We start from the raw sequence: 23634 nt of genomic DNA, 5'->3' as shown, positions 1-23634 counted from the left end.
ATTCTGTATCTTTTCATTCTAGTAATAGTTTCCTTTGATTTTTGGAATCCTTTTTTTTTTTTGCCAGTCCTGGGCTTGAGGTCAGGGCCTGAGCAATGTCCTGGGACTTTCTTTTTTTTTTAATTGTAATTAATAGAAGGGTTACATGATATTTGCCAGATAGATGGTGCATTAATTCCCATACATTGATACTCTTTCACATGTCTTGGTCCCCATTTCCCTCCCCCACACCCCCACCCCTCATTTTGTTCCCCCCCCTTCCCTATCCAATTTCAAATAACCAAATACAAATATATCCAATATATCAGATAACAAAGTGAGACACTGTAACAATATGATATGGCTTATGTTTCTATAGCCTAGAGATCCTTTCATTTAGCATCCTACTATATGGCTTTTTGTATCAAAGTTTTGCTCTATTGCAAATCCCTGCTAGGAGAGCCCAAGATTTCTACTGATTATGACAAATGAGGGAAACCTTTGAGCCTAAGTTCCTTTGAGTCTGGCTTACTTCACTTAATATAATCTTTTCTTTTTTTTTTTTTTTTTTTTTTTGCCAGTCCTGTGCTTGAGCTCAGGGCCTGAGCAGTGTCCTTGTACTTTCTCAAGGCTAGAGCTCTACCACGAGAGCCTCAGCACCACTTCCAGCTTTTTTCTATGTATGTGGTACCAAGGAATCGAACCCGGGTCTTCATGCATGCTAGGCAAGCACTTTAACCACTAGGCCAAACTCCTGGTCCTAATATGATCTTTTCTAAGTCTTTCCATTTCCTAACAAATGGGGCAATGTCATTCTTTCTGACAGCAGCATAGAATTCCATTGTGTATAAATACCACATCTTGTTGATCCACTCATCAACTGAGCTCACACCAATACTCCTCAAGCTCTTCAACGAAATTGAAAATGAAGGTTCTTTACCAAACTCATTCTATGAAGCCAGTATAACCCTCATTCCCAAACCAGACAAAGATACATCAAAGAAAGAGAACTATAGACCTATTTCTTTGATGAACATTGATGCAAAATACTGGCCAACCGTCTACAACAACTCATCAAAAAATTATACACTATGATCAAACTGGTTTCATCACAGGGAGGTAAAGCTGGTCCAACATACACAAATCAATTAATATAATTCAATACATCAACAGGAGCAGAGACAAAAATCACATGATTGTCTCAATAGATGCAGAAAAGGCATTTGACAAGATCCAACACCCCTTTATGTTAAAAGCTCTGGAGAAACTAGGAATCTGCCGGGGCCTACCGGCAGCAAATTGGGGTTCCTGAAATAGGGGGCAGGGACTGGAAAAAAATAGAAGAGAGACAAACACATCGGGTCTGGGAGGTCTGCAGCCCAGGCAAAAACTGCTGCGCCTCGTTTATTCTCAACTCAAAGCTTATATCCCTTCTTGAGACCAGGGCACTGCCAGGTGTTACATCCAGATGGTTAATCAGGGAACTGTTGGGGGTTACATTCATATGGTAAATCTCAGATCAATTGAACAGGAGAAGGCCAAAAAACAATAAGACAATCAAGCAATTATCTGATGCAAATCAAAGTACAGTTTGATTCCACTCTTGCTCCCGACAGGAATCCATGGAACATTCCTCAATATAATAAAGGCTGTGTATGACAAACCCACAGCTAGTATTATACTTAAGGGTGAAAAGCTAAAGCCATTCCCTCTAAAATCAGGAACGAGACAAGGATGCCCACTCTCTCCACTCCTCTTTAACGTAGTATTAGAATTCCTAGCCAGTGCAATAAGGCAAGAAGCAAGCATAAAGGGGATCCAATTAGGGAAAGAGGAAGTAAAACTTTCCCTCTTTGCAGATGACATGATTCTGTATTTAAAGAATCCTATAGACTCTACTCCCAAGCTCCTTGAGTTGATTCAAAACTTTGAAAGGGTAGCAGGGTATAAAATTAACCCTCAAAAATCAACTGCCTTCCTCTACACCAACAGTGAGAGGAACGAGGCAACAATCAGGAAAGCAACTCCTTTTGCAATAGCCTCAAAGAAAATAAAGTACCTAGAAATTACCTTAACTAAGAATGTAAAGGACCTTTTTGATGAAAACTTTAAAACCCTGAAAAAGGAAATTAAAGCAGAACTGAGGAAATGGAAAAACCTCCAATGCTCCTGGATTGGAAGAATCAGTATCGTGAAAATGACAATCTTGCCAAGGGCTATCTACAAATTCAATCAATACCCATCAATATCCCAATGTCATTCTTTAAAGAAATAGAAGAGGCAATCCTGGGACTTTCTTAAGGCTAGAGATCTACACTTGAGCCACAGCACCACTTCTAGCTTTTCTGTGTATATGGTACTGAAGAATCGAATCTGGGTCTTCAAGCATGGTAGGCAAGCACTCTACCACTAGGCCAAACTCCCTACCCCTGTAGAATCTTTAATACAGTTGCCTATGCCTATCAGTTTTTGTTCTTATATTTTGAACTCTGAAGTGTTTCTCAGGAAGATACTACCTGTACCTTCAAGAGTTTTCCTTACATATTTTGTTAAGGTAATTTTATAGTTTGAGGTCCTACATTTGGATCTTGGATCTTTTTTTTCTGGTCCTGAGGCTTGAACTCAACCTGGGTGTGGTTTTTGGCTTTCTTTTGCTCAAGGCTAGCACTCTACTACTTGAGCCACATCACCATTTCTGGATCTTTCTGAGTTGGAAAATAAGAGTCTCACAGTCTTTACTGCCCAGGCTAATTTCAAACCACGATCCTTGGATCTCAGGTAGGATTACAGGCATGATCCACCAGCACCCAGATCATTGATACATTTTGAATTGATTTTTTTCACAGGGTGAGAGATAGGAGACTAATTTTAATATTCACTTTTTTTTAACACTACTTATTGAAGAGACTTTTCTTCAATATATGCTTTTGACTCCTTGTCAAAAAAAAATCAGATGGCTAATCATTGTGGATTTGTTTTTGGGTCTTCTGTCTTATTGGTCTATCTGTCTATCTATGTGTCAGTATCTTGTTGGTTTTGTAACTATGACTCTGGATTATAACTTGAAGTTAATTATTGTAATAACTCCAACATTGCTCTTTTTGCTCAGTATTGCTTTGGTACTTTGGGAGTCTTTTATGGTTTTATGTGAGATTTTAGATAGATTTTTCTATCTTCGTTAAGAATTATATGGCAATTTTGATCTGTAGATTACTTTTAGTAGTGTATACATTTTCACAATACTAATTCTGCCAATCCATGAATATTAAAGTTTTTCCATTTCTTAACATCTTTAGTTATTTTCTTCAGTGTATTTTTATAGTTTTCATTGAGAAAGTCTTTCATTTTCTTAGGTAAGTTTATTGCATGTATATATTATATATATATGGATGCATGCATATATTTTTGAGGCTTTTGTGAAATGGGATTGGCATCCTAATTTCTTTCTCAATCTGCTCATTGTTGGTATATAAAAATGTTACTTTTTTCATATGTTAATTTTGTATCCTGTTGCTTTTCCTAATGTGTTTGTCAGATATAAAAGTGTAAAGTGTTTTGGTGTTTAGAGTCATTTTAGTATAAGATCATATCCTCTGCAAATAGCAATAATTTCTGTCTAATTTTCCTATTTTATTATTTCATTCTTTTTTTTTTTTGCCAATCCTGGGCCTGAGCACTCTCCCTGGACTTTCTTAAGGCTAGAGCTCTACCACATAAGCCTCAGCGCCACTTCCGGCTTTTTTCTATGTATGTGGTGCCAAGGAATTGAACCCGGGTCTTCGTGCATGCTAGGCAAGCACTCTACCACTAGGCCAAACTTCCGGTCCCACTTTCATTCATTCTTCTTGCATTATTTCTGTGGCTAGGAATTCTAGTACTATATTGAGTAAGAATGGAGAAAGTAGAAGTCTTTGTCTCATTTTAGGGGAAAATATTTTCATTTTTCTTCTATGTTAGCTGTACATTTTTTTTTTTTTTTTTTTTTTTTTGCTGCCAGTCCCGGGCTTGAGCTCAGAGCCTGAGCACTGTCCTTGGACTTTCTCAAGGCTAGAGCTCTACCACTTGAGCCTCAGCACCACTTCCGGCTTTTTTCTATGTATATGGTACCAAGGAATCGAACCCGGGTCTTCGTGCATGCTAGGCAAGCACTTTAACCACTAGGCCAAACTCCCAGCCCTAGCTGTACATTTTTTACATAGGGCCTGTAGTATGTCTATGTTCTCTATCTGTCTATCTGTCTATCTAACTTCTATTTCTTTCTGTTTATAGTTTCTTCATGGCTTTTTAACACAAATGGATGTTTTATCAAAATATTTTTCTGTATCAAGATGACATGAGATTTTTTTTCTGTTGTCCTTTATCCTTCTTTTGTACTATATTACATTTCTTTGTGTATGTTGAACCATCATTGACTCTTTGGAAGGAAACCAACTCAATCTTTTTAATGTGTTCTTTAATTCAATTTGCAAGTGTTTTTATTGTGAATTTTTGTGTTTATGTTCATTAAGGAAATTGGTCTGTGGTTTTCTTTTTTGTTGTATCATGTCCAATTTTGGTATTAGGGTAATAATGGCTTCAAAGAATGAGTTTGATAGTTTTTTTTTTTTTTTCCTGTTGTATAGACTAGTTGAGTAGCATTGTTGTTATTTCTTCTTTAAGGTCAGATCAAATTTGGCAGTGAACCCATCTGCTTCTGAGCTGTTTTTTGTTGGGATTCTCTTTTATTATTGCTTCATACTCATTATAGACTTTTGTGTTTTTTAAAATATATATACTCTTAGGGCAATTAAGTAGGTCATGTAAGTCTAGAAATTTATCTGTTTCTTGTAGAATTTCCAGTTTATGAGACTATAACGTCTCAAAATATTCCCTGATGATTCTCTGAATTTTCTGTTTTTGATGTCCCTTTTTCTAATTTTATTAATTTGGATTTTCTTTCTCCATTTGTTTAGTGTGGCTAAGGATTTGTTAGTTATTTATGTTTTCAAAGAACCTTTTTGTTTTGTTGTTTTCATAATTTTTATTCCTCATTTCATTAATGCCTGATTTTTTTGGGGGGGGGGTGGGTGGGTCATGGGGCTTGAACTGGGCCTGGGTACTGTCCCTGAGCTCTTCAGCTCAAGGCTACTGCCCTACTTGAGCCAAGCCTTATTTCCCATTTTCTAGAGGTTAATTGGAGATGAGTCTCAAGTCCTTTTGTGTCCAGGCTGGCTTTGAACCTTGATCCTCAGATCTCAGCTTCCTGAGTAGCTAGGATTACAGGTGTGAACCACCTCGCCGGCTGCCCTGATCTTTATTATTTCTTTCCAGCTACTAATTTGGCTTATTTTTCTAGTAGCTTTAGACTCGACATTATGGTATTTATTTAATATCTCTCCAATTTCTTTAATGTAGCTGCTTATATCTTAAAATTTTTTTTTTCTTATCACTGCCTTTGCTGTATCTCAAAGGTTTAGGTAAATTCTATTTTCACTTCTGTTTGATTCTAGGACTTTTTTTGGCCTTTTCAGTGACTCAGTGATTATTCAGCAGTATATTTATTGTTCAGTTTGCATGTTTGAATATTTTCTGATTTTTAAAAAGAAACTTGCAGTTTTATTCCATTGTGATCTGATAAAATGCAGGAAGTTATCTATTTTCTTATATTTGTTTAAGACTTGTTTTATGTGGTAAAATATAGTCTACTTTGTAGAAAGTTTCATTGGCCTCCTGAGAAGAATGTACCTTCTATAGTTGTTGGGTGGAATATTCTGGAGATACATGTTGTTAAGTCCATTTGATAAATGGTATTTATTCTTGAAATTGCTTTGTTGAGTTTTGTCTGAATGACCTCTATTTCCTAGAGGTTTTCATTCATTCTCCTTCCTCATATAAAAGGTGGTAGAAAGGGTCCAAGATGAACTTTGTGCTTTTCTCTTAGTAGCTGCTCTTCTCTTCCGCTAAGCACGCAACATGACTGATGTTTTCCTGGTCCTTTTTCTAAACATCTAGTAAGGTCTGTGAAGACAAACTTATGACTGAGTGTGAAATTCCTTTATGATCGAAGGTTCTTATTTTCTGGCTAGCACATATTTCGCCTTTAATAGTTACACAGCAGTTTTAGCTAAATTATTCTTGTGTTCAGTATTTACTGTCTTAAATACTTAAAGGTGCACATCTGATGTGTCCTTCAAGTTAACAAGTATTCCTTAGAATCTAGTTCATTAATCAACTAAGTTAGTTCCTCATCCATCTGAAATTATATTATTGTATTTTTGTCAGAATATGGGCTACAGTCTGTTAAAATTTCTATATGCAGTGGGTTATTTATTGTTGTTTTTTCCACTAATGAGGCTTGAATTCAGAGCCTCATGTTTTCACTTGTCTTTTTTTTTTGCTTAAGACTGGTAGTCTAATTGAGCCATACCTCTGCTTCTCTAGATTTCTATATCCTGTGTAGAATCCAGAATCCAGAATAATACCTTCTGGGTTTTTGTTTGGCATTTCATGGGATCTGTAGACCTACTGGAGAATATTCCCATGTTGAATCTTTTTTTTTTTTTTTTTTTTTGCCAGTCCTGAGGCTTGAACTGAGGGCCTGTATTGTCCTTGGGCTTTCTCAAGGCTAGCACTGTACCATTTGAGCCATAGTGCCACTTCTGACTTTTTCTATTTATGTAGTACTAAGGAATCCTGGGGTTTTGTGCATGTTAGACAAGCACTCTATCACTGGGTCATGCTCCTGACTCCCCATTTTTTTGAGGCTATTGCAAATGAAATTGTTTTCCTGATTTTTCTCTCAGCTTGTGTGTTGTTGGTATATAGAAAGGCTACTGAGTTTTGTGGATTAGTTTTGTATCCTGCTAGTTTGTCAAAGTTATCAGTAAGCTCTAGGAGCTTGGGGATGGAGTCTTTTTGGTCCTTTAGATATACTATTATGTCATCTGCCTGTAGGGATAGTTTGACTTCTTTCTGTATGTGAATCTCTTTTGGATCTTTTTCTTGCCTACTGTTCTGGCTAGGAATTCCAGAATAATATTGAAGATGTCTGGAGACAGTGAACATCCTTGCCTTGTTCCTGATTTTACAAGAAATGTTTTTAGTTTTTCATTGCTAAGTATGATGTTGGCTGTTAATCTGTCAAATGTAGCCTTTATTATTTTGAGGTATGTTCCTTCTATTCCTAGTTTCTCCATAACTTTTAACATGAGTGTGCATTGGATTTTTTTACATATATTGAGACTATCATGTAGTTCTTGTCCTTGTCTCTGTTGATGTGATATGTTTATTGATTTACATATGGTAAATTATTGTTTCAACTCTGGGCTAAAACCTTTTTGATCATAATGTGTGATTTTGCTTTAATTATGTGCTGAATTCTGTTGGCTAGTATTTTATTGAAGAGCTTTCCATCTGTTTTCATCAAAGAGCTTGACCTTTAGTTACCTTTTTTTGTTGGCTCTCTACCTGGGTTTGGTATGGGATGCTGGCTTCCTAAAACAAGTTTGAAATTGATTCTTCTTTTTCTCTTTCAGAGAAAAGTTTGAGGAGTACAAATGATAGTTTGATTAAAAGTATTATAGAATTCAGCCTTGAATCTACTGGGACTGGCATTTTCCCTTGTTGGAAGACTTCTGATTACTTCCTCAATTTCATTGGGTGTTATGAGCCTGTTTAAGTTGTTTGTGTCTTGTTGATTCAGCTTAGGCAGTTTGTATGTCTCTAGGAATATATACATTTCTACTAGATTTTTCATCATATTTGAGCATAGGCTTTGGAAGTATTCATAATTTTTTTCATTTTTTAAATGCTTATTGTAATGTTTCCTTTGGCATCTCTGATTTTATTTATCCAGGTTTCTTTTTTCTTGATCAGTTTATCTGGTGTTACGTCAGTTTTACTGGTTTTTATGAAAGAACCAGTTTTCGGTTTCATAGATTTTATGTATAGTTATTTTTGGTCTCTATTTCATTGATTTCCATTCTAATATTACTGACTCTGTCTAGTAGTTTGGGGTTTGACTTGTTCTTTTTTAGCAGCTTTGTCGCATCATGTTGTTTACTTGTGCTGTTTCTGTTCTCTTTATGCATGCACTTAGAGCTATTAACTTTCCTCTAAATCAGGCTTGTGCAGTATTCCAGAGGTCCCTGTATGCTGTGTTTTCATTATTATTGAATTTTAAGAAATATCTGATTTCTCCTTTATTTCTTCAGTTCTTCACATGTTTTTCAGCAGTGTGTTGTTCAGTCTCCATGTATTTGAATATTTTCTGCGCTATGTTTTGTTGTTGAGAAGTAATTTACTTCTGTTATAGTCAGTGAGATATTTTTACTTGAATGTAAACTGTAACTGAAAATATAATTTTAATTTATACTAACATATAGGTTTTTATATTGCATACTTATCTCTAAGTCAGTTTTTCCCATGTTTTTCTTTTTTATAATTTAGTGGCTCTCATATCCCATCATGTCAAATAGTGTTCAGGAGAGGAATATGGATACCCAAGGAAACATTGAGAACGAATTTTTATTTCCTTTTTAGCTTTAGGAAATAGACTAGATCTAGGCACATTGTGTTGCAGGTGTCACCTCACAAATCTGCCAACGCATGTCCTTTCTGTGCTTCAACACAGCTGCTGTCCTCGCCACTCTCCTCCTCCCTCCCTCCCTGATGACTTGTGATGGTTTTTTGGTTTATGTTGGGAAAGAAAAAACAATATATTTCTTCTTTTTCTTATGGTATTATAAATTTTATAAAGCTACCAAGTGAGCTAAGTAGTAGATATTTCTTAAGGATCATTCTTATACTAAAAAAATACATACATACATGTATCTATATATAGGTATATATATGAGGTTACTAGGTCTTTTAAATATAGGTGAGTCCACTTATATAAAAATCTTAAAAGAGTTAGATTACTAGTAAAGAATAATGGCACATGAAAAAACTACATGTTCTTACAACAATTTGTTCTATTCTTTTTTCCTGCAACATAGTTATTCCTCCCCCGCTCCCCACACAACAGATTTGTAATGTAAGAATAGAATCATGGTGCGGCATGTAGCTTCCAGAGGTAAAGCACACAGTGCTAAAATTCCATCTGTAGATTTTACTTTTTATGTTTCATGTCATTTTCTCAGTCAAATTCAAATTTAAAATCAGTTTAAGCTTTCAAGGGGTTTATTTATGTTAGATCCTCCTAAGTGTTTTCTGTCACTTACTTGTCACTTTTATTCTGTATTTCAATTACACATGTTGTTAAATGCAATTGTTTATTGATTGTTTACCTTTAGCCACATACGATAACTTGGCAGTGTCTTGAATTTGTATCTTGAAATTTAATTGCTTGCTTTTATCTTAGTTGATTAGACATGGTCTTATTTGAAATGATCTTGAATTTTCCTTTTCTTTATGATAAATTTACAAAGTCCTCACTAGTGAATGTGTTTTTCAAGAATAAATTTCTAAAATTAGTTTTTATTTGGCTATTTTAGATGTATCAGTATAATTTAGAATTATTCAGAATTAAAGAAAGATGGTATTAGTGACCTAGAAAAAAATTAATAACACAGTATTTTAAAATGTATTATTGATAATGCACTTTAATTTGAGAGTATTTAGCTTAGACTAAAGAAAATTTGTTGGTATTGTGATAGCTGTGTCAATTATTTGAATTTGTTGAAATGCAGATGAACTCTTATACTAGCAGGATAAAAATTTGTGGAACTTATACTTTAAGATATTTCAGATTAGTTAAAAATAAAATTGTTTTCCTATCTTTAGAAAATAATATCAGAAAAAGTATCATCATGTTGGTTTGTGTTATTTGGGGAAATAAATCTGTGACAATATTAGGGGATCTAACGTTTGAGGTTTTTGTTTATTGCTCACTTGTCCTGGGAGATCTTGTGGTGATTTATTTGCTGAAGCAAGAGTGATACAAATGTTGGTGTCACTGATTTTCAGGAAGGTAGTCATTTAGATATCGTGTGACCCTTGCCAAATCTTTTATTTCTCTGTGTTCCTTAAATTATGATTATTGTACTAAGTGCAATAACTTTTAAGTCTCGTTTCAGTCTTGAGAATTCATTCATTCATACATATCTCATTCTTATCCATAATCTATTGAGTTCGTTGCTTGAGATTTGTCTACTATGCTCTTTTTGAAGTCTTTCATTGTGGAATTGTTGATGTGAATGTATATTGCCTTTTTTTTTCATATTCCTTCTGTTTTTGTGTTTGGATTTAAATATCCAGGACAGGTGTTTGGGTGGAGGTTTTAGTCTCATGTGTTCTTTTAGTTGAAATATTTGTATTATTTAGGCAAAACTGGACAATGGCAGATTGTGTTTTCTAGCTACTGAACCAGGGCTGTATATTGGTAGTAAAACATTCACCCTGTTTATTCAGGACACTTGGTCCAATCTTCTTTCTCTATTGAGGGAAATTAGGTAAATACCAAAGTAAACAAACAAAACTTCCCCAACACAAGGACCAAAATGGTCACTGTTTCCTTGGTGTACTTTTCCTCTAGAGTGAGATTTATTTTGGTTAGTTGCTTTAGATGTCAACTGGTTAGGCTAGTATGACATCAGTGGGAGAGTAAATAATCTGACCTCTGGGGGGCGTGGGGGGCTCAGTACAGAAGAGTCCACTTAATGTTTTATTTGTAAATTACCCTATTGGATCCCAGTCACTGGAACACCTGGGCCTTGAAAATGGATCTTGAGGCTTGAACTGTATGCTACTGCCTGTGACATGAGACTTGGCTTGGATTTGGATGCCAAAATCTTATGCTGCCACCCTCACTGTCAAAGTCTCAAGGCTGACTCACTGACCTCTGTCATCTACTTCACCACGTGGAAGTATTTGTAAAGACCCTAAATAATTAGCTGAACTCCTCTTTGTTTACCTGCTATTTATATCTGGATAGAGCAAATGAATGTTTGTGAACTGGTTGTGAAAAAGCTATGGTTAGGCCTTTCTCTGTATCCTGTATGAACAGCTGAAGTATGCTGGAGCTAAATTATAGGCTTGAACTTAGAGTTTGAGCACTGCCACTGAGCATATGTACTCAAGGCTGATGAACCACCACTTGTGCCATAGTGGTGTTTAAATCAAGATAAGAATCTCAGGAACTTTACTGCCCAGCGTGGCTTCAAACTGTGGTCCTGGAATTTCGGCCTCTTGAGAGGAATTATAGGTTGACCACTGGTGCCTGTTGAGCTGTGTCAGGATCAACGTTGGACAGATAAGCCTTTATTTGTAAGCACTTGTATGTACTTTTCCTCTACCCTTTGGATATAGTTTTGTTTCAGGCTCAAGATCAAACTTTGGGGAACAGAGTTGTTTCCTGGATGTTGTTTTATATTCTCAAAAAAACAACAAAAAACATTTGTTTTACAGGCCTGTAAGTTTCTAACCTCTTATCTGAATCCGAAAGCTTCAGCAGATGGACCTTTGCCTGTGCTTGGGTGAAGAATTGATATTGCTGAAGAATAGCAGAAATGAGTGACTTATTCTGCCATCTTGCTAGCTAGATTATTTGCATTTTAAAGTTAAACTTATTTTACTATATAAATCACTGATTCACTTAAAGTGTTTAATGAAGTGAATAACATTGGGCAGTGGGAGAGATTTTGAGCATTAGTCATTAAAACTTAGCACATATGGTCTAACTGAATGCCAGAAGTGAATAAAGTAATATGCTGTGAAAATTAACAGAAGACGATCCATTATTTATAATTTGAAAGAATGGGAAGGATATTACACGTAGGTAGTACTTGAACTGAGTTTTTTAGGAGTTGCTTGGAGTTTGAGAAGATCCAAGTATTTGGTGTTAGTTAGAAGAGACTAGGGATTGATATTGGAGTTTGACCAAAATGTAAGCCCTAGACTTATGACCTACATTGAAGTGAAATGTACACCTTTATTTTTTCTTTCTTCTTAAAGTTTAATGACAGTACAGGGCTAAAATGGCATTAAAGCTACAAGGAGAAGTAATGAAAGAAGAGATGACAGAAATTGACATAATTTTCAGACATGAAAATCAGCTAGCTGGGGCATAATTGATTTATTTCAATATAGGAAGAGGAAACATACTTGGAGGAAGAGAATCTAGGAAGAAGCATATCACGTTAAAGAATTCAAGGAAGGGGGCTGGGAGTTTGGCCTAGTGATAGAGTGCTTGCCTAGCATGCACAAAGACCCAGGTTCGATTCCTCAGTACCAAATACATGGAAAAAAGCCGGAAGTGGTGCTGAGGCTCAAGTGGTAAAGCTCTAGCCTTGAAAAAAGTCCAAGGATAGTGCTCAGGCCCTGAGCTTAAGCCTAAGACTGGAAAAAAATAGAATTCAAGGAAGGTTCAAAATTAGAAATATTATATATTTTTGAAGATGAGATGAATGATAAAATTTTAAAGAAATTTGTTTAATTTCCTTTTTGTCATTACTTAGAACCTTGAATGAACTAGTTTGGTGTTAGAAATTAGTCTCTGTTTCTATCAGTGGACCAATCTGATAGATTTATCCTTAAATGGCTTAATGGAAGGTAATGGAGACTTGTGTCATTGAGGCTTCTGGTTAGAAATTAAGCCACTTGGGGCGTGCTTTTGAGTGGTATCTTTTCTTCTTGTCTGTCATGAAACGAGCAGCTTTTTCCTGCCATGCTCTTCCTGCTATAAATATATTATGGCTTTAGAAATCTCCATTTATTCTCTTAATAACTTAGGTGGAGAGAAATACTTTCATGGAGTAACTAGTTGATTGCTTTTATTAAGGATATTCCTAAGCTGAGATGCTTATATTGAAACAAATACCTTGGACTTTATGCAGTATTATGTTGACTTTCTGGATTATACTCATGTGCTTATCTTTGTTTCCTAAGAGTATATCCTTGAAATGATTAAGTGGATATTGTTTAAGCATTTTTTAAAACTGCATCATTTCAAACTGTCTTAAATTGATCTGTTTAATCAGCTTGAATTTTATGTTAAACTGCTTGCAACTTGTCTACCTTTTTCTTGTTTAACTTTTCAATTCAGTTTCTTATAAAGCAGCTACTTCTATACTATACTTATTGTTTTGTCACCTGAAATTTTCTTATTGATGATTTTTCTTTTTTTAATCTTAATGAGCTTGCTGTTACCTGAGAAATTCTTCAATTTAGCAAAACAAATGAGATTGTTAAAATACTGTTGATTGCATATTGTAATAGATACAATAGGGTACCATAATACTGTTTATGATCCTTTAATAATAAAATGATTATGTACAGTTTAATGTAACTAAAATAATAATTATTTAGATTTAATGGGGACTTTTTTGTCCCCATCAAACCATGATTCTCAGATGTCAGCCTCCTGAGTAGCGAGGATTACAGACATGAGCCACCAGTGCCTGGCTTCCCTAGTTTTTTTTTTTGCTAAAGGCTAATGCTATACCACTTGAACCGCTGCTTCACTTCTGGCTTTTTGGTGGTTAATTGGAGATGAGTCTCATAGATTTTCTTTTACTAGGCTGGCTTTGAACTGCTATACTCAGTTCTTATTAGCATGTTATATTATTATATTAGCGTATTAGTTTAGTGTCTTAGTGTAGTATACTATTTTCATACATTATATTAATTTAATGCAGTGTATTAGTTTAGTATATTAGTATTGTGTATTAATATTTAGCATATTAGTATATTGGTGTACTATGATAGCTGTAAACAAAGTACCACAGATTTGGTGGCTTAAAACAATATGAATTTATCCTAAAACAATTTTGGAGATTAGGAGTCTTCATTGTTTTTATTTTGTGTTTTTTTGTTGTTGTTGTTTTTTGTTTTTTTTTGCTAGCCCTGGGGCTTGAACTTAGGGCCTGGACGGGGCTAGTGCTCTACCACTTGAGCCACAGCACCACTTCCAGCTTTTTCTGTGTGTGTGATACAGAGGAATGGAACCCAGGGCTTCATGCACTCTACCACTAGGCCAGGCTCCCAGCCCTTGCATTGTGTTTTAAGAAACTATAAACAAGATAGCAGAGGATAGATTTATTGTGAAGGGGAAATCAGTTCTTTTCCCAGTACTCATGTTTTCTTATTCCAATGTTCGTATTCTATGATGCCTGCTCTGATAATCTGACAAAATCTTTCTATTTTAAAAGCCATAAAGAAATCATATCTGTACCATCCCTTTTATTGCACACTACAGTATTTCACAAATTGTGATGATTAGGGTTGTAGATATCCTCAGAATTCTTTCATTCCGTTCCACAAATCAATTTTCTCAGTTGATCTGCAGATAAGGTGCAATCTCTATCAGACACAAACTGGCGTTTGCAGAATTTGTGATCTTAAAATTTATATTGAAATAAAAGCAACCCAGAATATATTTAAAGCACACACATAGATATTTGAAAAATAGTAGCCAAATAAATTTGAAAGAATGATAGCTGGAAGAATTATACAACTGATTTGAAAACTTATCACAGATAGAACTATAGTAATTAAGATGTTTTGGTACTGACTACATATATAGATCAATGAAATAGCGTTGAAAGTCCAAAAATAAGACCTTATATCTGGTCAGGCTTTTTTGTTTTTTGTTTTTAGTAAAAGTTTGGAGATGACTCAGTTGGTATTGAATAGACATTAAAGAAATGATTATAGGACAAGTGATATGTACAAGGGAAAAAAAGGAATATGTATCAAATACTCACACCATAAAAGAAAGAAGCTAAAAGTACAGAATTAAATGTAAGATCTAAAACTCCACTCTTGGGCCAGGAGTTTGGTCTAACAGTAGAATGCTTGCCAAGCATGCATGAAGACCCAGGTTCAATTCCTTGATACCACATACATAGAAAAAAGCCAGAAGTGGTGCTGTGGCTCAAGTAATAGAACTCTGGCCTTGAGAAAACCCAAGGACAGTGCTCAGGCCCTGAGTTCAAGCCCCAGGACTGGCAATAAATAAATAAGTAAAATAAAAATACAGAAAAAATAAATAAAACTCCACTCTTAGAAAACAATATAAGAGTTTTTTTTTATCTTGATTTACCAGATATAGCTAAAAGGGTGAACAAGAAAAGAAAAAAGTAGAAAATTGAAACATTTTATATATTAAGTGGCAATACCAGCCCAGTGAAAGGACATCCCATCCAATGAGAAAAGGTAGTTGCCAATTCTATATGTGGCATAAGTATTTATTTGTAGACTATTCTTTATTCTTACAACTAAAAAATAAAAAATAGAGTTAAAAATTACTAAAACATTTGAACAAAATTCCTGCAAATAATATACAAAAATAACTAACACATGAAGAGATGGTCAATATCATTTGTCACTAGGGAAATACAAATAAAATCAGCCACATACCACTTTGTACTTTAGAATGACTAAAATTGAAAAGACATATAACAACATTCTGCCCATTCCCTATATCCAGATGCTAGCAGAGCTAGCAGAGTTCTTTGAAGTTTGCAGTTTCTTTAATTTCTTTGAAATAGTAACCAAAGTACTGTTGCTCAATAAATATCCTGAATAAGATATGGCTAAACTTTTTTTTTAACTTTTTTATTAAAGAATTTATTAACATTGATTTTTACATCGTATTTCAAATGACATGTTTAACAAACAAGTGTTCAAGAAGGGAATCTGTATACAATCACTGGCACCTAGTTTTTAAGAACAATCAAAATTAGGCTAAGGGTTTGTATATCATAGATACATATTAATTTATGAAATAAAACATTATGTCTATAGAGTAATAGGTTTTTATGTCTATGTAGTTATGTTTATATTTCCAATACCATGTCCATAGCATTGGGTATGCAAATATTGAGTCCTCGCTCTTGTACTGTTTGGATCTAATAGCCACATATTAAGGATACCATGTGCCTTTTGTTCCTTTGGTCTTGACTTGTCTCACTCAGCATGATTCGCTCTAGATTCATCCACTTCCTTGTGGCTAAACTATTTTAAGTAAAATTTTGAATGATACTCTGGTTAAGTATCCCATTATTTAATATTTTTATTGTATAGTTTGTCATGCATGAATTGTTGAATTTTTATGGGCTTCCAGCCAAATGCTAATGATGCAATTGACATGATAGCCTTCATTATATCAGGAAAAAATAAAGATGATGTCCTTCAAGCTCAAATAGTGTTTTGTTAAACATTCTTAACTCCTCTTTACAAGCATGTGCATTTACTTCATGAATTCTATTCAGTAGCTCAAAAATTCTTAAGCTCTGAGAACCTGGAAACTTGTTGGTCATGTGCCAGTGACTATTGTACAGAAGGTTAAATGGTTCATCTTGCAGCCGCTCTGCACGTAGAAATTCCATTGACTTTAATTCTCAATTATCTAATTTATAGCTTGAATCCTAAATTAGAGCCTCAAGTAAAGTGTTTTACTTTCCTATGGCTATTGTTACATATTACTATAAACTCAGTACTTTACAAACAACAGAAGCTTACTCTCATTCAGTTTAAGAGGTTAGAAGTCTGAAACTACGGTTTTGGCCAGAAGGGTGGTCTTGTTCTTCTAAGTTTTGGTAGCTTTGGTAAATTTGTGGTATTCCTTTACTTTTAGACTAATCATTTTGTCTCTACTTGGTTCTTCTCAAATGAATTTCTTATCTGTATTTTTAGTGTTTGTGTCTAGGTGCAGATTTCCCTCATTTGTGTTGAGAAGAGGTCATTGGATCATTGTCCATTTTAATCCAGGATGGTCTTATTTACCTGAATTACATCTGGAAAGAAGAGCTTGCATTTATAAGTACTAAGGGTTAAGTGAACAAAATTCAATTTGTTATACATGAGTGTATTTTGTTTTGAAATGTATTTTGCTCCCAAGTTGTAAATAACTTTAGGCCCAGACTTTGGAATAGGAACTCTACCAGGCCTGCTGGCATAAATATGAGTTTTCCTTAAAAATTAGTAATAATCACTTGGGTGGGGAGTTTTTGCTAAGAGGTAACACTGAAAAAAATTAATGTTAGAGCATTGAAATATAAGAGGAGAGAAGGAATCATCAAGGTTCATGGTAACTTGCCAAACCTCAACTTGAAAACCATGATAGTTAGGAATCTCCCATCATTTTCCTTGCCTGGGTACTTTCGTGCCTCCACAGGACTCTGCTATGATCTATGTCTATAACCTGCCTTTGGTAGAGAACCCATAAAGCATTTATGATCAGAAGAGATGAGTGTACTTTAAATGGTAGAGAAAATCATTTTTATGGCTTGTTAGGCTGGCTTCTCACAGTCACAGTGGAAAACTCAAAATCTGTGTAACAAGATATGCTGAAAAAAAAAGATATATTGAAAATATTTTGGGGTCTGTGACCATACTTTCTGCAGCTACTTGATATTTTTCCCCAACTCCATTTTCTCACTAATATATTTCCTTATCTGTCAGTCAGGGTTCCTAGACAGGGTCAACCAAATCTACAGCTGCTTCAGATTTAGAAAGGATTTGCTAAAACATTTTAGGGTATGCGAAGATAACAAAGTTTGAGGCAGCTAAAGAATCAAATACTGATTTTGGATAGTTGGAATGCTATTTTGGGAGATAATTCCATGAATGAGATTAGTGTTCTTATAAAAGCTCTAGCCCATACCTATTTTGCCTTCTTTCTACCTTGTGAGGCAAAAACCCATAAATCTATCAGAGCCATAAACTACCAACCGGCCATACGGATACTTTGATCTTGGGGGTCTAGCTTTAAGAAAGATGAGAAATAAATTTTTTGTTCATAATATATTATGCAGTTTATATTTGTTGTAGCAGCTTGAACTAAAACAATTATTGTTCATATCTTGTTCCAGATTTTGCCTTTAACATTTAATAATTGGAAACTTGGGTGAATCAATTAGCTGCCCTGTGTCTCAATTTCATTCTCTATAAGTCAAGTAGATAGAAATACCTCACTGAAGGGTTACTGTGAATATTAGGTTCTTATAATGATATCATGTAAAACATGTAGAATTTGTTTTCTCAGGTGGATAGACATAAGTATCACACATTAGGTGGCTGAAAAATCACATATTTTGTTGTTTACAAGTTTTTAAGAACAGAATTCCAGATTTAAGATGTCAGTAAGTTTGTTTTCTCCTGGGACCTTGGAAGGAATCTGTTCCATTCCTCTTCCAGTTTTTTGTGGTTTGCTGACAATATGCACTTCCTTGGAATCTATTACCATCATATAGCATTATCCACGTGTGGTGTCACTGTTCAAATTTCTTTGAATTCAGTGCCCTGAGCTTTTGTGCTCAAGACTAACCACTCTACTGTTTGAGACACAGCTCTGCTTCTGACTTTTACTGGTTGTAAAAGTAAGAGAATCTTGCCTACTTTTTTGACCAGGCTAGCTTTGAACCCAGCCTTCTTAGGATTGCAGATATGAGCCACTGGCACGGGGTTAAATTTCCTATTTTTATAAGGACAACAGGCATATTGGATTAGGAGCTTCTTATTAATTACATTAATTACATATGACATCATCTTGTTTTTTTAAGTGAACGTGTGTGTGTGTGTGTGTGTGTGTGTGTGTGTGTGTGTTGGGCCTGCGTCTTGGAGATGAATCTCATGGACTTTCTTATCCTAGCTGGCTTTGAATTTGGATCCTCAGATCTCAGCCTCCTAAATAACTAGGATCATAGGTGTGAGACACTGGGACCCACCTAAACTGAAGCTTTTCATACTAAATTTTCCCAAACCTTTGAAGAGCAAGAAGATCAGACATGCCTTGACAAGTGTTAGGTTTAATATATAAAAATTTAGCCAGGAGAATTTACATAAGGCTGAGGTATTTTGAGCATAGTTTATGTGTGGACTACCTGGAAATGTAAAAATTTTAACCTATGGTCACCTATTCTTCAATATCTTTTTCTCCCTTACCCTCATCGGAAAGTCAGCAGTTAGCAACTAATACCCTATTAGGAAAATAGTAACTTACTTTTATGTAGCTTTTAAGTCTTTATTCATATTATCTTATTTGTCCATGTAGTTGTGCTTGATTTGAAAATAGGTTTTTTTTGTGTGTTTGTTTGTTTGTTTTGCCAGTCCTGCCTGGGCTTGAGCTCAGGACCTGAGCACTGTCCTTGGACTTTCTCAAGGATAGAGCTCTACCACTTGAGCCTCAGCACCACTTCTGGCTTTTTTCTATGTATGTGGTATCAAGGAATCGAACCCGGGTCTTTGTGCATGCTAGGCAAGCACTTTAACCACTAGGCCAAACTCCTGGCTCCTGAAAATAGTTATTTTAATTGTCACTTTTACAAAGATTAAGTGACTTTTCTCCACTCATATAATCACCTTTTTTCTAGTTCAACATTTATTTAATTAATAAAAAAATATACCAGTTCTATGTAAATGAAGGAATAAATTTCTAGTTAAAAGATACTTAGAGCCATGTTGTCACAGGACAGTAATGATGACACAGGAGATGTTTCACTGTTTGATGCAGAAGCTGAGACAGCTAATAGACGAAAAAAAGTCAGACTTCCAGTAGCATCCTTTTTCCATTTGTTCTTTCGAGTCAGTGCAATTGTAGTCTATCTTCTCTGTGAATTCCTCAGCATCAGCTTTATTTCCCGTATGGTAACAATTATCTTGTTGTCATGTGACTTTTGGGCTGTGAAGAATGTTACAAGTAGACTAATGGTTGGCCTCTGCTGGTGGAATCATATTGATGAGCCACTGGGTGTTTGAGTCCAGAGAGGCAACTCCTCAAGATAGTAAAACTATTTCAGAAGCTAAATCAAGAATCTTTTGGCTGGGACTTATTGCCTGTCCAGTGCTGTGGGTGATAATTTGCCTTTAGTGCTTTCTTCTCCTTCAGAGTCAAGTGGTTGGCTGTAGTTATTATGGGTGTGGTGCTACAAGGTGCCAACCTGTATGGCTATATCAGGTGTAAAGTGGGTAGCAGAAAGAACTTAAGTAGCATGGCTACATCGTATCTTGGAAAGCAGTTTTTAAGACAAAATATTGATCAGAGTTCCTGAATAGAGAAAAAGCCTAAGTGATCTCTTGTATTGAGGAAGAAATGAAGAGATTATAAACTCTGAATGGTTTAGAGCTCAACCCATATTACAAAGAGGAGTGATGGGTTTGTATTTCCCCTTGAGAACTTTTCATATTAAGCTTTATTTTGTAGGATAGCCAGATTTTACTTTGAGCTGCCTGGAGGCCCTTCAGTGGTCCTTGGGCTAATGAACTCTCTCTTTTACCACCAAAAGGTAGTGTTTGATGTCACAAAAATAAGAGTCACTTAAATGCTTGGGATAATAAATACCTAAAAGACATTCTATTTTAGTAATATTCTTTTCTTTTGTATAATGGGGATATTATTAATCATATATTTGCATTAATGGTATTTCTTAAGGCAATATGTATAACTAAACCAATCTGCAAATTATTATAGGCATCTATAACTTGTTGTAGATACTGTAAACTTTATTGGAGTCATTTAACTTCACAGATTATGTTATGATTGTATTTCTGTATTGTTAAAGTACTTCTAGAGACATATTTGTTTAATTGAGTATCTTTATTAGAGTTTTACGTTGGAAGGTAAAATTTTACATTTGTATAAAATTCCATTGTTTTCAGAGGAGAGAAAAAGAAAAGATACTTAGAGCGCTGGGATTACAGCTCAGTGGTAGCATGCCTAACATGCTCAAGGTCTTGATCCCTGGTTCCAAGAAAAACAGTCACAGTGTTTCAAAAATTTTAAAGGTGTTTGAATGTTTACTATTTCATTTTATGTAAAGATAATTTCAGTGGTTATGAGAGAAGTTTAACAAGTTTCCACACATTGACTTGTGAATTTTCTCTTATATGCAGTTATTTTAATACCCAAGGAAAACTATATTTATATATTTTCACGCTTACCCTTAAATCTATTTCACTTACTATACATATTCCCCTCTTGTTTTTGAACATTATTGTTACTGTTTTTTACTGATAGAATTCACAAGTCTATAGTTCATTTTTTAAAGTTGAGAGATTGTTTTCCTTTAATAATTTGTATTGGGTTTTTCTTTGTGTGTGTGTGTGGGCAGGGGTTCATGGCACTTGAGCTCTGGGCCTACTTGAGCACCTCAGCTCACGGCTACCACTCTACCCCTTGAGTCACATCCCTTGGGATAAGAGTCTCATGTTCTTTAGCTTCTTTAGTGCTGGTCTGGCTTTGAACCTTGATCCTCAGATCTTAGTCTCCTGAGTAGCTAGGATTATAGGTGTGAGCCACTGCGCCCAACTTCCTGTAATAATTTGAGTACATAGTAGAATCACTGTTTATAGATGAAGAATATTGAAGCTCATAGAGTCTATCATGTGATTATGTAGACTATGAAATCTGTCATGAGTCTTCACTCAATGAAGGCCAAGGCATGGTATAAGGCAAGAGGTATAACCGCCTTTTCAGTAATTGTTCCTTTAGTACTTAAGTCTTAAGTCTAGTACCTGCAAACAAATTGTGGAAGAAGAACAACTAATAGTAACTACTATATAATTGCCCCTTATATTGTTTCCTTTGTCCTCTAATTTAATGTAGATCTAACTCTCTAAAGTTTAGATATTTGAGTGCTGCTGGGTAGTTAATTAACTTTATGTTGGATGTTTTAATGTAGTTTGTCCTAGGTAGTATGTTGTAACCAAACTTAAGTAAACTATGATATATGTAAATTCTAGGGCTAAATAAGAAGACTAAATATTAACAAACAGTTCCAATTAGATGATATAATGAAAATACATTTGGTATTCTATTAACTGAAACATAAAGTCATTTTCTATTTGGATAAGTGTGTGTGTGTGTGTGTGTTGGTGTGTTGGTTCTACGGCTTGAACTCATAGTCTGGGCACTTTCCTGAGCTTTTGTTGTTGTCAAAGGTCAAAGTTTTACTTACTTCTGGCATTTTTGGGTGGTTAACTGGAAATAAGAATCTCAGGGACTTTCTGTTCAGGCTGGTTTCAAACCATAATCCTGAGACCTTACCCTCCTGAGTAGGTAATACTACAAGCATGAGACACTGGTGTCTGTTTCAGAACTGGACACGTTATTGGCATTGTTTTGAACTAACTAATAATAATTTCCATCATTGCTTTACCAACCATATTTTATTTGGGATATCTAGCTTCAAGATAAAGTGATTAAGAGAAAGTATTTTTTGAAACTATTCCTTAAGAACACAAATTTTCTTTTTTTTATTGTCAGGATAATGTATAGAGGGGCTACAGTTAACATTCATCAGGTACTAGGTGCATTACTTCTCACACATTGATACCCCTTCTTATGTCTTTGTCCCTATTTCCCTCCCCCCAAGAGAACACAAATTTTCAAAGGTACTGTGTTCAGCAGCAGCTTTTGAAGAAGTTGATATTTAAAGACTACATGATATTTTGATACCTTGATATTTATTTAGTGTTGTAATAATTTTTTTATAGATTATCTCTCGCAAGGAATAGATCTTTCTGGAATAGAAGTAATAGAAAATGATCTACTTTTTATTGCAAGAGCTCGACTCGAAGTGGAAAATCAAGCTAAGCGTCTACTAGAACAGGGTGTGGAGACTCAGGTAACTGAAAAAAAGAAATCAATTTTTAAATTTTAAACACATTTGGATACAAATGACTATCTTTTAAAAATACAGTTACCTATGACTATTATATCACTGAAGAGCTATGTCTGTAATTCAATTGGAGAATAGAGTATACTTAAATAGTAGAAAATTTATTTGAATTATTTTGATATATTTAATTCTAAAATAAACCTAGAGATTTCTAATATATAACATGTATGATGTGAAATGTATTTTATGTGATATGTATATGTAGATAGCTAATAACTGTGGAGAATGTATGTTTTGTCCAAGACATCCTTTCAGTAACTCAATAAGGTTATTATTATTATTGTATTTGGTTAAAGACAACAGGGCTAGTAAATGAGATTATTTGGATCCAAACTTTAATGGTCCTAGTCTAGAAAATTGAATCTTTAACCAGTGTCATCCCCCCCCCCAAAAAAAATTGAGTTGTGATGTCTCCTAAGGTATTGTTTCTCTATGCTTAATTTTCTGAATTAAAGGAAACCCCAAAGCATTGGTATATTAAAGTCAACAAATTAGGGGTTGGGAATAATAGCATTTGCAAGGCCCTAGCAAGATAAGAAAGAAAAAAAATAGAAAAACAATATCAAATAAAATAAATTGGAATTGTGTCATTTCTGTGTTTGTATTATATCTGAATACTTGGACTTAAATCCAATTATCAATATTAAGGATTATTTTTCATAGTTTTTAGCCATGAATTTCATTGTGTGTGTACATATATCATTCATTCATTCATTTATTGCCAGTCCTGGGCTTAAGCTCAGGGCCTGAGCACTGTCTTTGGATTTTTCTCAAGGCTAGAACTCTACCACTTGAGCCTCAGCACCACGTCTGGCTTTTTTTAAGTATGTGGTACCAAGGAATTGAACCCAGGTCTTCATGCATGCTAGGCAAGCACTCTACCACTAAGCCAAACTCCTGGCCCTGGCAATTTGTATATTTTTGTTACGCAAAATTAATATTGTTAGTGTTAAATGATATTGTTAAAGTTTATACTTTGAGAACTATTTAAATCAGAAAAGTATTTTTTTGTTGTTATTGTTGGTCGTTAGGCTTGAACTCTGGACCTGGGCGTTGT

At 34.9% G+C, this 23634-nt stretch overlaps 1 protein-coding gene and 1 pseudogene across 2 annotated transcripts in view; both read left to right on the top strand.

Annotated features, from left to right (window-relative positions):
• The window catches only part of Cog5 (component of oligomeric golgi complex 5), a 203524-nt gene that overhangs the window by 58323 nt on the left and 121567 nt on the right, over nucleotides 1–23634 (top strand). For both annotated transcript variants that reach the window (XM_090332986.1, XM_090332987.1), the window contains exon 7: nucleotides 22393–22523. In XM_090332986.1, the coding sequence (XP_090189112.1) occupies nucleotides 22393–22523 (131 nt within the window). The remainder of the gene's footprint in view (nucleotides 1–22392; nucleotides 22524–23634) is intronic.
• On the top strand, nucleotides 19357–19949 carry LOC150063285 (Golgi apparatus membrane protein TVP23 homolog B pseudogene; annotated as a pseudogene).

Source organism: Megascapheus bottae, chromosome 5 (assembly GCF_031878675.1).
Source record: "Megascapheus bottae isolate mThoBot1 chromosome 5, mThoBot2.hap1, whole genome shotgun sequence".
NCBI lineage: Eukaryota > Metazoa > Chordata > Mammalia > Rodentia > Geomyidae > Megascapheus > Megascapheus bottae.
The sequence above is the reverse complement of the archived record's forward strand: the minus strand, read 5'-3'. Positions and strand labels throughout refer to the sequence as shown.